This window comes from Astyanax mexicanus, chromosome 24, assembly GCF_023375975.1.
Source record: "Astyanax mexicanus isolate ESR-SI-001 chromosome 24, AstMex3_surface, whole genome shotgun sequence".
Classification (NCBI taxonomy): Eukaryota; Metazoa; Chordata; class Actinopteri; order Characiformes; family Acestrorhamphidae; genus Astyanax; species Astyanax mexicanus.
This window is the reverse complement of record NC_064431.1, coordinates 12,143,906-12,157,692: the sequence shown is the minus strand read 5'-3', so window position 1 is coordinate 12,157,692 and position 13,787 is coordinate 12,143,906. Positions and strand designations below refer to the sequence as shown.

At 38.0% G+C, this 13,787-nt stretch overlaps 1 protein-coding gene across 1 annotated transcript; it reads left to right on the top strand.

Annotated features, from left to right (window-relative positions):
* The first annotated feature begins 337 nt into the window (after positions 1–337).
* Positions 338–12,806, top strand: rdh5 (retinol dehydrogenase 5 (11-cis/9-cis)). Its single transcript, XM_007229579.4, has 6 exons — positions 338–504; positions 2,115–2,181; positions 4,600–4,925; positions 5,241–5,499; positions 10,919–11,082; positions 11,471–12,806. Exons 2-6 carry the CDS (start codon positions 2,150–2,152, stop codon positions 11,689–11,691), a joined length of 1,002 nt encoding a protein of 333 aa, XP_007229641.1. The 5' UTR covers positions 338–504; positions 2,115–2,149; the 3' UTR covers positions 11,692–12,806.
* The last annotated feature ends 981 nt before the right edge of the window (positions 12,807–13,787 follow it).

Below are 13,787 nucleotides of genomic sequence, written 5' to 3'. Positions count from 1 at the left end.
GCCTAAATCTTCACATGAAGCTAACTGGAAAACAAGTTCAAACTTGTTTTAGTCAGTATAACACTGGATTAGTAAGTCAAAGGATTCTGTGGTATGTTAGGTTTGTACTAAGAACTGAGGAAAAACGGTGTTACATAAGGCCTTATTACAGTTTTGTTGATTCTGTAACTCCTTGAGCCATTCACCTCTCTCTCTCTCTCTCTCTCTCTCTCTCTCTCTCTCTCTCTCTCTCTCTCTCTCTCTCTCTCTCTCTCTCTCTCTCTCTCTCTCTCTCTCTCTCTCTCTCTCTCTCTCTCTCTCTCTCTCTCTCTCGCTCTCTAATAAATAAGGAGCATTACACTCCGCTTGGAGATTACACATAGTGGTCCTGGTCTTAAGGGATAAAGGGAAGGGATAAAGCTCTCTCTAAGACTTTCTCATTCAGAGCCAGCAGGTGCAAGACATCACACAAACTGGACGTGACTCTGAGGACCAGCAGGAAAACTTCCACTAAGAAGGGAACAGGTAGGACATGTATTGGCCATTTTAACTGTAATTAATATCAACCTTTTGCCCTGAGTGGAATTCCTGTGGTGGAACAGTAGATTGGACACAGATGTTGGATGTTAAGGGGCCAGAGCAGGTTGAGGTCTGAGAGCTCTTTTGAAGTTCTCAAAGTTTTCTTCTGTATCTTTTTCTGTTAAATATTATTGTGCTGGATTGGTAAATCCTATACTGTAGGCCTTTTCAGGATTTTAAATTTCTTTAGAACCCTCATTCTTGTAGCTTTACCATTTAATGCTAAATTTATATTAGCTATCCTCCAGACCAGTGGCCGTCAACCCTCCTAAACATCTTCAACACGTGCCAGTCCAACCCACCTCATTCAGCCAATCTATAGAATTTCTGAAAGCAGTAATTAGTTGTATGAGGTGGGGGGAATCAGGGTCGAATTCAAGTCTACAGGTAGGTCTCTCCAGGAACAGGACTTTGGACCACTGCTCTAGACCTTCAATAAAATGTTTGTTCCTTTTTAAAGGGCCTAATTTTAGACTACACAGCATTCTGAATGGAGATTTTCCATTTAAAAAAATATATAGTCTATGACTAGCATCCCCAAATCCCCAACTCATTCAATCCAAAAGTATTAGATGGAGCCCTATCATTCCAGAGAACACAGTTCCACTGCTCCACAACTCAATGCTAGGGAGCTTTATACCCATCTAGCCCACCCTTGGCATTTGGCATGGCACCAATGGGTTTATGATTCCTATAGGTTCCTGTTTAGCTGCTCCTATTCTATAGTCCTATTATTTTGGCAATACTTGTCTACAGGGACTTAGGATTTAGCTGTGTGTGTGCATTTGCACATATGTCTGTGTCAGTGGATGCCACTTATAGTAGCTGAATTATATCAATTATTAGAAGGGGTGTCTACAAATATTTGGACATAAAAAGTGCATGTTATGAATCTTGCCTGTTGATCTGAATCACCTGCCATTCTTTACGCTTGTAAGCCGTGAAGATAATAGTTTTAGAGCTGCGAGAGGCTTACCAAAGCTGTACTAGAGCTGGATTTATTGCTGTGGAGAAAACAATCACCACATTCCTGCAACTTCTACACCCATACCAATGCCTCTTTGTTTCTGTAAGAGCCTTAACTGCAGATTTATTCTCTAAAATTACGCATGTACGACTCATGTGACTACATAATCTACTCTATATATTCAAATATGTGTGGACACTACTTTTAATAAACGCTTTATTCAACAACTGTAAGTGTTATATCCCCTGAATTACCAGAATAAAAAGACTCTCTGGAGTCAGTAAACATGAACCTCTTGGCGTACTGCCTAATGCCAGATGTGATCCCAGTTTTAAGCTGTGGAGCAGTGGTCCTGTGTTCATTTGAATGATGGAGTACATATGTGTGCCTTGCTGTACTAGAACATTCCACCAGAGTTTACAAAGTATTAGTCATAAATAAACCACAATGATGAATGATTTTAATTAGGTACTCTGCCTGGCAGTACCATTGGCCACAGCTCAAGTGTTTCTGATACTGCAAACTAATTTATCTTACTTTGCAACTGGATTTAACTGATTCAATTATTTTTCTATGATCTGTTTTACAGAAACCATTTAAAACCTCTATCAAGCAGGACCAACCATGGACATGGAACAAATCTACGAGTATATAGGGTAGGAACATAGACACCACAACACTCATAATGATAAAAATTCGATCTTCCATGATCCTGGTGACTCTACTGGTAAACCAGCTGATTAAGCTGGTAGATACATAGACTGTATATAGCTGGACAGAGCATCATATCTTAAAGTGAAGCCACCACAGGTCAGGCGCCCCCTGCTGTTGGGTTGCAGAAAGCTGTGTTACCCCACCCATCCCCATAGGTTTCAATGGCAAAACAGACAACTTTCAATCACGTTTTTTTCAATATACTGTAATTTTACCTTCATTATTTAACTGCAACAGCCAGTGTAACCTCTGCTTATATTGTACAATTTTTATATCCCCACAGAATTCTCTATTCAAAAAGGTGTGGTTATTGTAAAAGGGCTGGGTTGCACCTAGCTGGGGTGGGACCAATGACTGTATGGGTGGAAACATAGACTGTGTGAGCTAGAGGTTTCCACTCCCGTGGGAGCCCCGCGGGACTCGCGCGACCTGTCAGAATATGTTGCGGCGCCGGACTGAATTATTATTGGCAGGAGCGGGAGTTTAATCAATCCAGGCGATGTGGGAGCAGGTCTACATTAACATGTAGTCCCGCTCCCGCAATTTGATAAATAGTTAAAAAAATTATAATAATCACGCTATGATTCCCATGCAAGCAACAAAAAACCCTCAAGAAAAATCTCTCGGAGGATGGACTGGCACACACACCAACGGGAAATTTTCAGCACGTGCAGAGTGGGGGGCCGAGGTTGCTTGAGCACCTGACCATTTGATCTTTCTCAACTGAATTATTCCGCCAGCACACCATCACACAACCTCCTCACCCCCGTTCTCACCTGAAAAAATAGCAGTAAATTTTAAGCACTAAATGTGATTCATTCAATTCCTATAAGGACCACGGGGCAGGAGCCACAGAAATGTATATGTGGCGGGCGGGCGCGGGATTAAAGGAAGCGATTTTTGGCAGGAGCTGGCGGTAACGGGACAAAAACACCCGAGAGTGGGCAGGAGCGGGTTTAAAAAAGCAGTCCCGCGCAGACCTCTAGTGTGAGCTCTGTGGACGCAGCCCTCAGGGGCGGGGTTATTTAAATGAGTAGGCTGTCTCTCCACAGTCTTTCTCCCTCCTCTGGTCTCTACTGCACAGACTCGGGGATCACCAACATCTCTGCGTAGATACACTATTGCTTGAGGATTGCACACTCCATTCATCAGCAGCCAGAGAGAGCATATTGTGCCATGTTCTCTCAGTGTGGGTAGATGGTGCTCTCTCTTCTTATCACTCTTATTGTAATGCTATTTTTTATACTCCTCTGCAGATAGAAAAAAAGGCGGGGTCTGACTTCATTTATCGTTAGAGGCATGCCACCCCTTTGGGTGTGGCCAAGCTGGTCATGTCTGGCAACCAGCTTGTTTAAGTTGATCATACTGGTAGAAGAGCTCCATGTTGGTCAACTGTCTAAGCTAGTCTATCTGCTTCAGATGGTTTAGGCTCCCCTTATAAAAGTGCATTTAAATATTTCTTTTAAAAGTAGACTTAACATGGTAAAGTACATTTTAGCATTAAAATGAATTCAGACTTAACACATATTAAATGTACTATTTTGAAACAACTTATGGCAACTTAAGTATATTTTATTTGTAATTAAGCTGTATTTAAATATAATGTCAAAGCATTAAATTGCATTAATTGTGCTTTTTTTGTATATCTTCTGCAAACTTAAGTAGATTTAAGTATGTGTTTTTTAAACACCTTTTTTAATACACAGTATATTGTAAATGTACTACTTTGCGTATTGATGCACATATTGTGCACCTTAATGACACTGAAAAAATGCACTAAAGTGCCTTTTAAGCAGTATTGAATGTCATTACTTATCAACACAATGTATAATTTAAATATACATTTCTTAGACATACATTTTATGGAAATACAGAGAAAATATATGTAATGTGTTTTTTCATTTAGTATATTAAATAAAAAATGCACTTTTCGTATTCTTTACCTACTTTAACTTACATTTAATGCTCTTAAGTATACTTCCTTTTCACAGGGGTATGCTTTATCTAGGAGAAAAATACTGTAGTTTCTAAATATGAAATTCTTGCCATTTTAAAATATTTAAATGTAATTACATAGTTACATAACTATATTTACATTTTGTATCAGTAATGTTTATTTTATTTTCAAAAAAGACACCTCTCCTGAAATAAACTGTACTACTTTGTACAAAAATAAATGTGGTCTTGATTAAAATGTGAAAATCTATGGTTTATTAATTGATATGAAATTTCAGGTTGACTAATTCTGAATGATTGATTTAATCTGTATTGATAGTTTTCCAATATAATTGAGGATTAAACTGTATATTATCTGTACCATCCTATAACAGCATACAGTACATTCTGTCTTCTACCCACAGAAAGGAAAACGTGACCACGTATGCCATTGGAGCGTTCGTGTTGCTGTGGGCACTGATATGGCTGATCCGAGACAGTCAGGAAATCGACAAAATCAGTGAGAAGTACGTATTTGTTACTGGCTGCGACTCCGGCTTCGGGAACCTACTGTGCAGACGGCTGGATAAGCGAGGTTTCAACGTGCTGGCCGGCTGTCTAACAGAAAAGGGTGCAGACGACCTGAAAAGAGTGACGAGCCCCAAACTGAAGACATGTTTATTGGATGTGACGAACACTGCCAGTATTCAGAAAGCATATGAATGGACACAGAAAGAAGTTGGAGATAAAGGTTAGTATACGACATAGAACTGCAGTTGTGTAAAAAAAGATTACGATGTCTTAATATAAACAATACAGAGAGATGGAGATAATCATTTAAAATTATTTATAAAATTTGATGAATAGAAAAGCTAATCTTTCGTGAGGATTTGCAGGGTTAGGACAGTTTAGCCACAATGCTAACAGACATAGCAGCCAGGCTCGGAGTGTTTAGGGCAGTTTAGATGTGATGCTAACAGTTGTCCTCGGTGTAGATACAGTTTTAGAAATAAGGGTGTAGATACAGATGAGTCTATTGACCTTGCTATGTCTCTGTTTCTGGTAGGTCTGTGGGGAATAGTAAACAACGCTGGCCGGGCCTTACCCATGGGTCCCTCTGAGTGGATGCGGAATGAGGATTACATCTGCACCCTGAGGGTGAACATGAATGGTGTGATTGAGATGACCACACAATTCCTTCCACTAATCAAAAAAGCCCGTGGCCGGATCGTCAATGTGGCTTCAGTGCTGGGCAGAGTGGCAGCTAATGGAGGCGGCTACTGCATCTCCAAGTTCGCAGTGGAATCTTTCTCTGATTGCCTCAGGTAATGTCAACTTAAGAGCACATAAATCAGGAAAAGGAATGTTCTGCTCCACACAGTTCACATAAAGTTATGCAGAGTTATCCACACATAAGTAAATAAACACTTCAGCATACAGCAGTTTAGCCCCAAATCCCAAAGGAATCCAGTCTGAACTTATCCAGCTGCTCTATACTGTACATTTAACATTGGACAGCTTTTTTGACCATTCTATTTATTGGGTTAGCAAGATGGAAAAAGAACACAGGGCAGAGATTAATTACATTACTTTTTTACAAATGTTTTCATGAATTACCAAACCCACCTACTCTCCCTCACCAACCCTTACCCACCCTTTCACTTGCTACCCACACTCATAACAAAACATTACAATAGGAAAAATACTACATGAGATAATAATAAATAAACTCAATAGAGTAAAACTGAAAACTGAGAGGAGTAAAATCTTTGATCTGTGGGCAGGGACTAAAGCAAATAACATGTTATATGCTGTAGAGGTAATGCTTCCAAAATACATCAAGGGGTGATTTTGAGGGAGTGTTGTGAAAGTTTGCAAAAGCATTTCTTGCATAGTTACAAATTTGTAAGAATTTAAAAACATGAGATTTGAGAAAAAGAAACTTGGTTCAGAGCGGCGTGAAACTGCAATCAGTATACAGCTCCTGAATTTTCATGATACCAGTTTTATGCCAATTAAGAAAGGCAAAATCTATAGTTATATTAGTAGATGGGGACTGAAGACCAAAATGATGCAGAAATTGGCGCCAGATACAGGTCAAAGTAACACAGAGATATTTGAAACTATGAGAGATAATACAAAAGGGCAAGGCATTCTGAGGCAATCCATCAGCTGAAATATTAATAGTGAACAATTCACTGTGGTGAGGAAACCCCTGTTTCAATCATAAATAAAACCATATCATCCGCATACAGGGGAATTGTATGCTCAATTGTATGTTCAAATCCTCCATAAGTAATTCTTTGAATTCCAGAGAGTATATGAATAGCAATTGCTAAAGGTTTAGCAATTAAGATTTCCCTGACGTGTATGAAGAGGGAAGAAACTCGTGCAGAGCACCTTTGTGCGCACTGACGCTAAAGGAGATGTGTACAAAAGTTTAATCCACAATATATATATATGGCCGAAACCAAATATATGCAGTGTGTAAAAGATAATGTTTCCTCTTCACACGTTTAAAGGCTTTTTCAGCATCTAACAAAAGTAACATTTCTAGGGGAGCTGAGTCCAGTGGTCTAAAGCGTTGCCACTATGAGCGAGAACCGAGTCGCTGCGCTTTCCTCCAAGCGTGCTATGATGCTACTCGGCAATGCTGCATCAGCAGCAGCTTGAAAAGAAGCAATTGTGTCAGAGGAAGCATGTGTTAGTCTTTACCCTCCTGGTGTGTTGGGGTATCACTAGGAAAATTGGGGAGAAAATATGGGAAAAAAAACTTCTGAAGGTGGAGACAGAGCTAAGATGTAGAGAATGTTTATGACTCTCCTTATATTAAAGAAGGATAGTCTATGGCTAGCAATTCCTGTTTGATCAGTATCCTTTAACAGTCTCAAGCTGTTTGGCAAGAACTTTTGATAAGATTTTAACATCTATTTAAGAGACTGATAAGGCAGTATGCGCCGCAATCAAGAGGGTTCTTATCTTTTTTAAAAATCAATGAAACAGTCGCTTGCCGTTGGGTAGTAGGCAGTACACTATTTTGTAAAGAATCATTAAACATTTCCAAAAGTGCAGACGCGAGATCCTTAGAAAATTTCTTAAAGAATTCTATAGTGAAGCCATCTGGGCCAGGAGTCTTGCCACTCTGCATAGCCTGAATGGCTAAAATGATTTCATCTCTGGTTATAGATAAATCTAATTGAGCTGTATCTGATACACTAATTGTGTTAATTGGGAGATCCTTAAAAAATGTCCATTTGCTTTAAGTGAGGCATGGAGTTGAGGAATAAGGAATAAGAGTGTATCCAACTGCTGAATGTCAGTGAACTTCAGTCATTTTTCCTTTCGCTGCTTATTTTGACATGAGACAGGAAATAGTGCCGCCTCAAATCACTGCCTTAAAGGTTTCCCACACCAGAGAAGCGGAGACCTCCTAAGTGTTATTGATGAAAAAAAACCCTGAATATTAGTAGCAAGATGCCTCATAAAATCGCGATCTGAAAGCAGGAGGGAGTTAAAGCGCCACAATTTTGGTGTGTTTTAGCGCCAGACATCTGAATGACCATGTGAAACAAGAAAGGACTTTAGTGCTTATTTAAGATTATTCTGAGAAATACTTTTTTTGGATGATCTGTTTCAGATCAGGGTCCATGGTACAATTAAAATCACTCCCCATAATAAGATAATATAAATTTAAGTCTGGAAAAAGAGAAATAATGTTTTAAATAAATTTAAAATCACTTCTGCTTATTAGAACTGCTACTTCTCGAGAGCTGCACAAAAAATTTGAGTGAGAAATAGCTGCCCCACCCGTCTTCTCTGAACTTTTTTATGTTAAGATGGACGCAAATCTGCTGTAGCTGCATTTAACTCCAAAAAAACCTGTCAAGCTGAAATCAGACCTTCAGTCCAGTAGCTGTGTCGGGTACTGCCCACAGTGCAGGAAGGACGTTGAATCAACATAATGTCTTTAACCTTCTGCCTTTTGAATCAGTATTTTACATTTCATCACCATTTTATTTTTTAAAATGGTTGGAGGAATGAAACAGGGTTTTACTTCTATTTGCAGTAACTGCTTTTTAATTTAACATCATGTTCATGTTGTAGTGTTTATTAGATCAGATGTTGAGTCAGATTGGTAGTGGTGGGTAACTTTCTTTATACTCAGCTTTACTGCAGTAAGGTAAGTTTATTGTTAACACTTCGTTAACCATAGGATTTTCTAATTTTAGTGAGCCATGGTTTATTAGAGGTGAACGTATGATGTTGAAACAACGTTGCTATATCAACGCTGATTCACTTTTCAAAATCAACAGTTGATTCAACCTTGATTCAACCATAACATTTACGTTTATTCAACATTGAAATGCTAGCTGGGTAAAGAAGCGTATTGCTGACATTAAAAAAATCTTCAACATGTTATTATAACGAGAAACGATCTCGTTTTCATGAGTTATTATGTCGTTAAAGCGGCATAGTATGTCGTAATTATGATAAAGTATCTCCTTTTTATGAGCTATTATGCTTTTTAAACAACATACTATGTCGTAATTCTGAAATAAATATCTCGTAATAATGAGAAAGTTTATGTATGTCTACCAATGCACTACAGCATTTCTCAGAGTAAATGTCGCAGTTAATTAATAAAATTCTACTTTACACTTGGCTCAAATAAAAAGAAAATCTTAGTGTCACTGAGCCACACTGATGGCATTTCCATAAGTATTCAAACACTGTGAAGTATTTATACAGCGTTTAAAAAGACGTAAAATAAACCAGACCTCTCTGTATAAATCCTAAAGCCAGGTGGACACTGTGCATGAGCATCGCCTGCGATGTACTGACACACTGCGACATAGGAGCTCACACTGCAGGACAAACGCAGCACAGAGCCAGAGCTCTTTCAGCATATAAGCGCTCGGTTTAGCAGAACCAGGACCATTTTAAGGCATTTTGGCAAACTGACAGATTATTAACTGTAACATTAAAGCATTACTAAGCAGCAGTACAGCTTAGATCCAGCCCAAAAAATCCAGCCCGACCTGCCCGACCGAAGCCGCTCCATAAACTGTTTTTGTGAGCCCCAGCTCAGTTTAAACAAAAAAAAAATAGTAAGTAGAACATTAAATCTAAGCTTTTTAAAAACATTTTTGGACTGTTTAAATGAGCGAAATCCAATCAGAATGACGTTAATTAACGCTGCAACACTGAAGAAGCATAGATCTGTTACTCTGTCTACTCTAATACAATTAACAATGTATAAGAATATAAAACATTTTATGAACAAACGATTTTTTTCTTTTAAACATAAAGCCTAAAGCAACACACAAAAACAACAAACCAGGCTTTGTACAGCACACTCATTAAGTCGGAATAGACCAGAAACAATAACATAATTTACAATGACTTTCATCTACTATAAAATAATTAACAATGTTTAAGAATATAAAACACTTTCTAAACAAACCATTTTTTTTCAGGACAGTCCTGAAAAAACCAGGACAGGTGACAACCCTATGTGGATATCTCCTCCCGAATGGTGGTTGTTAGCATTTCTTTTAGCAGAGCAGCAGTTCCCCGCTAGCTGTAGGGCCAGAGCAGGGAGCACTAGCTCCACCTTGAATGTTAGCATCCTCCAAATCTGATGTATCTGTAATGCTTTGTTTAGCCTCTGGCATTGTGGAAACTCCAATAATGTCTGTACACACAAAATAATAAAAATGCGGTAAAGAAAATGAGACTAATGCGCGGAAAGACTCCCGCGCACGTCTTACTCCAATAGAGCCATAACGGAAGTCCCTGGACAGCTTTTTAATGAGACCCAATACATCACCACCAAAAGGAACATTGGTCATTTACATATACAAGGCTTACTGTATAACAGAAACAAAACAAGAACAAAAACCTTCTTAACTGTCAATAAATGCCAAAAGCTCATAAAAGAGCATTTCTATCAGTCCATTCATCATAAATATCAAGTGTATTAAAAAAGGGTTTATCCTGCTTTTGTTGGAGTATGTATGTCTTTACTGTCCAGGGATAAATGTTTTCTACTAAACTTTTGAGCAGCATATTTGTAAAGATATGATTGCATTCAAAGACAAAACCATTAGTGGTTTTCTACAGGGTACATAAAACATATTTTGAATGCATGTCTGCTAAAACATAGTGTACAATGTTTTAGCCTTACACTGATTTGATTGTTTGGTTGGACATCATCTTAATTTTATTTTATGTTACTTGTGTCATAATGTCAAAAAGACAAAAACAGCAAAAAAAAAAGAGATATATACTGTAACACGCAGACCAGGTAATGGGATGCAAATGCAGAGAAGCTTTAATGACAAAAAACACGAGGCAAAAATCAGAGTCGAAAAAACAGGCAAATAGTCAAAAATCCAGAAAACCAAAACACAGGATGAATAACGCTCAATAAAGTCACAGAGTGGCAATATCTCGCAGAGAAACAGAGCTAGAGTCCCAATATATATACACATACACAACTGTAATTAGCCAATATGTCTCAGGTGAGTGAGGGTGGAGTCTCAGTAATCCGGAGAGGCTGATCTCAGGACAGTGGAATGGTGGCTAGGTGTGACATATACAGTAGTTTGTGTGTGAGAGTGATGACATGAATTATGGACCCTTTAAAGCTCATTATGATCATTAGCGTCATTAAATAGATAAGAAATATGATAAGATATAAGCTTATTGTGCTCAATAAAGAAATCTTTGTCTTTTTTTCAGGAGGGATATTCACTATTTCGGGATCAACGTCTGTATAATTGAACCTGGATTCTTCAAGACTCAGGTGACCAGCCTGGAGCCAATAGAAAAGGAACTTCATCGGCTGTGGAACCAACTGACACCTGAAGTAAAAGCGAGTTATGGAGAAAAATACCTTGATAATTGTAAGTATATTTGCTAATATACTGAACAAAATCCTGTTTTGTTATCTGCAGCACATATATTTATACACATTTGAATGATTAAAGTTAAAAATCTCTGATAATAGATTGGAATTTGAACATGAGAGTGAATATTCAGAATTTTGGTAAGTCATACATCGATTGAGATGGATTGCTGAATTATGATTTAATTAAGTATTATTCTGTCAGTTGTTCTGATTTGTATTTATAATAGGAAATATTTGTCATTTTTAAACAAATATTTTGAAATCTAAATATTATTGCACAGGAAATATAACTTTAAAGTTTTCTTCAGTGTTCTATATAGCTTTTTTATATATACTGGAGGATTAAATGTGCTTTCCCTATATGTTCTTCCTTCTCCGTCCAGACATCAAGATCCAGAGGCTGATCATGAATGCTATTTGTGACCCAGATATAAGCAAAGTGACCAACTGCATGGAGCATGCGCTGACATCCGCTCACCCACGGACCCGCTACAGTGCCGGCTGGGACGCCAAGCTGCTCTGGATCCCCATCTCCTACATGCCTGCCTGTGTGGTTGACCTGGCCTTAAAACTGGTGCTGCCCCGGCCAGCTCAGAGCGTTTAGTGTTTAAACTCGCCTTTCCATTTACATTATTAGCCTTTTTACAGGGAGGTTCAGGTCATTTAGGTGTGTAGGCAGGGCTGGCAACAGAGCTAAACCAATGAGTCAGGCCTGTAAAAAAACACCAGGGGGCAGCATTTACATGTTTCCGTTCATTCTGAGGCATCTACAGTTTTGTACCATAGCAATTAGTGCAAAAACAAGTTTTGCCCCAAAGTCCTTACAATATAATCACTCAGTGGTTTAAGAATACTTTTTTTTTTCTAATCCATATCAGTTATCACAGGACTTTTGTTTTGAAAGGTGTTGGGGATCGTTTTTGATATTTTTTGGTTAACTAGAACCACTCTTATTAATTACATTCAATTATAACTCAATCAATTTTTCACATGTTTGCAAATAAAAAGTAAGAAAGTCCTCCACAAAAATTAACAGAATAGTAAGTCAGACTATACTGAACGAAGGATTAAAGGAAAATATCACTTCAGCCTATACAATGTTATTGGACCGGAACTAGTATTGTTTCCCAAGCTAAAGGATGATGCATTAACCTGAGGGAAAGGTATGTGAGCGGACTGAATGTGGACATGATGAGTCTAGTCGGGCCGCGCCAATCACAGTTACCATCAACTGAGCAGTCTACTGAGCCAGGAACTGACTTCTTTGCCATATTTCTAGTAAACACATGATACTGTGGATCAAGGAATGTTAAATGACAACACAACTTCAGAAATGGAATGTCCCATTATTCATCTGGCACCTACAAGGCCTTCTTGCAATTCCCATAATTATTGTTGCCTTACCATGAGCACACTGGCCAGTATTCAGCCTCACTTACAAGATAACACCTCACAACTTATACAGATGTATGAAGCAATACTTTATAATCAGTTTACATATTGCTATCCCATGTTTGGCATTTCAGTGTTTATGGAGATTACTCTGGCCAATTTAGATTAATTGTTTTGTGATGTCATAAATAAACACCTATTTAGGTATATGTCTCAAAAGAGCGGTTGGAAATTATCAGGGTAAATGAATGGAAATGTGTGGTTTCACAAACAGAGAAAGTAAAGTCCTTTGATTTGCATTATGTGATAAATTGTCTTAGGACCATAGACATGAAGTCAAGTAATTATATTTGTGGTACATCCATGATCATAATGGTATTAAATATTCCTTGCCGCGGCCTGCCTCTGGCCACATTCTTTATTTGGTCACTAGTGGAACTTGGTCTACTGCCACTTACAGAATCTAAATCGGCCACATTTAATAGAGCATGATGAAATTTTACACCATAACCGGCCCCCTGATGCCAGGCTTTCATGTAGGTTACTATGAGACTAACAGCACTGTGTGCCTGTAAATTATACTAATGTATTTAAGTGATAGAGAGTAACAAGTATTTTGTGCGCCAGCCTTGTTTTGGTGCAGTTAAGAGGTTATATTCTTTGAGATATGTGTTTATAAGTTAAAAGTGTGTTTTCAGTCTTCTTACAATCAAGAGTAAAGCTATATTGGTCGACCAAAAAGATTGTGCGCGCTGACTTTAACCTTGTAGTGCCTTTTTACTATTAGTTTTACTGTCTGAATAACAGGATAATACACCATAAAGGAATTTGATTTGATTGTTGGGTATTTAAAAAAAACTGAATGCACAGTAATGTATAATTTAATAAAATATAATTGTAAAAGTTCTGCGTAAGTAAATATACTGTCTTCCCTTCATGATTAGAAAGATTGGTATAATCAGCTTCACAGCAACATATATACATTTTAATAAAAATTGTGAGTAAAAGATTTTAAAATTACAAAATGTCAAAGGAACAAACAGTAAAAAATGTGACTATGTGAATGACTACAGCAGTCTAATTTCCAAGCACTGGATAGATTTTTCTGGCCTCCCACTTCTCTGCAAAGCTCCGGCGGGATGCTAGATTAACACACAGTGGCAAGCATACTCTGTAGATGATCAGTAAATATATATGTTTCAATGTCCCAAATGCCCAGCTCTATAACGTGAGTGATAGTGCAAATTACCCATTTAGCAAACCTTACTGAAGCTCATTGATTACCTGTTCAGCAGATAAATTTCATGA

What these genes read in the sequence shown, in the direction of transcription:
- rdh5 (XM_007229579.4), top strand. Translation starts at nt 2,150, where the DNA reads ATGGACATGGAACAAATCTACGAGTATATAGG. An exon ending in GAAAGAAGTTGGAGATAAAG is followed by an intron (nt 4,926 to 5,240) that starts GTTAGTATACGA and finishes TGTTTCTGGTAG; the next exon opens with GTCTGTGGGGAATAGTAAAC. An exon ending in AGAAAAATACCTTGATAATT is followed by an intron (nt 11,083 to 11,470) that starts GTAAGTATATTT and finishes TTCTCCGTCCAG; the next exon opens with ACATCAAGATCCAGAGGCTG.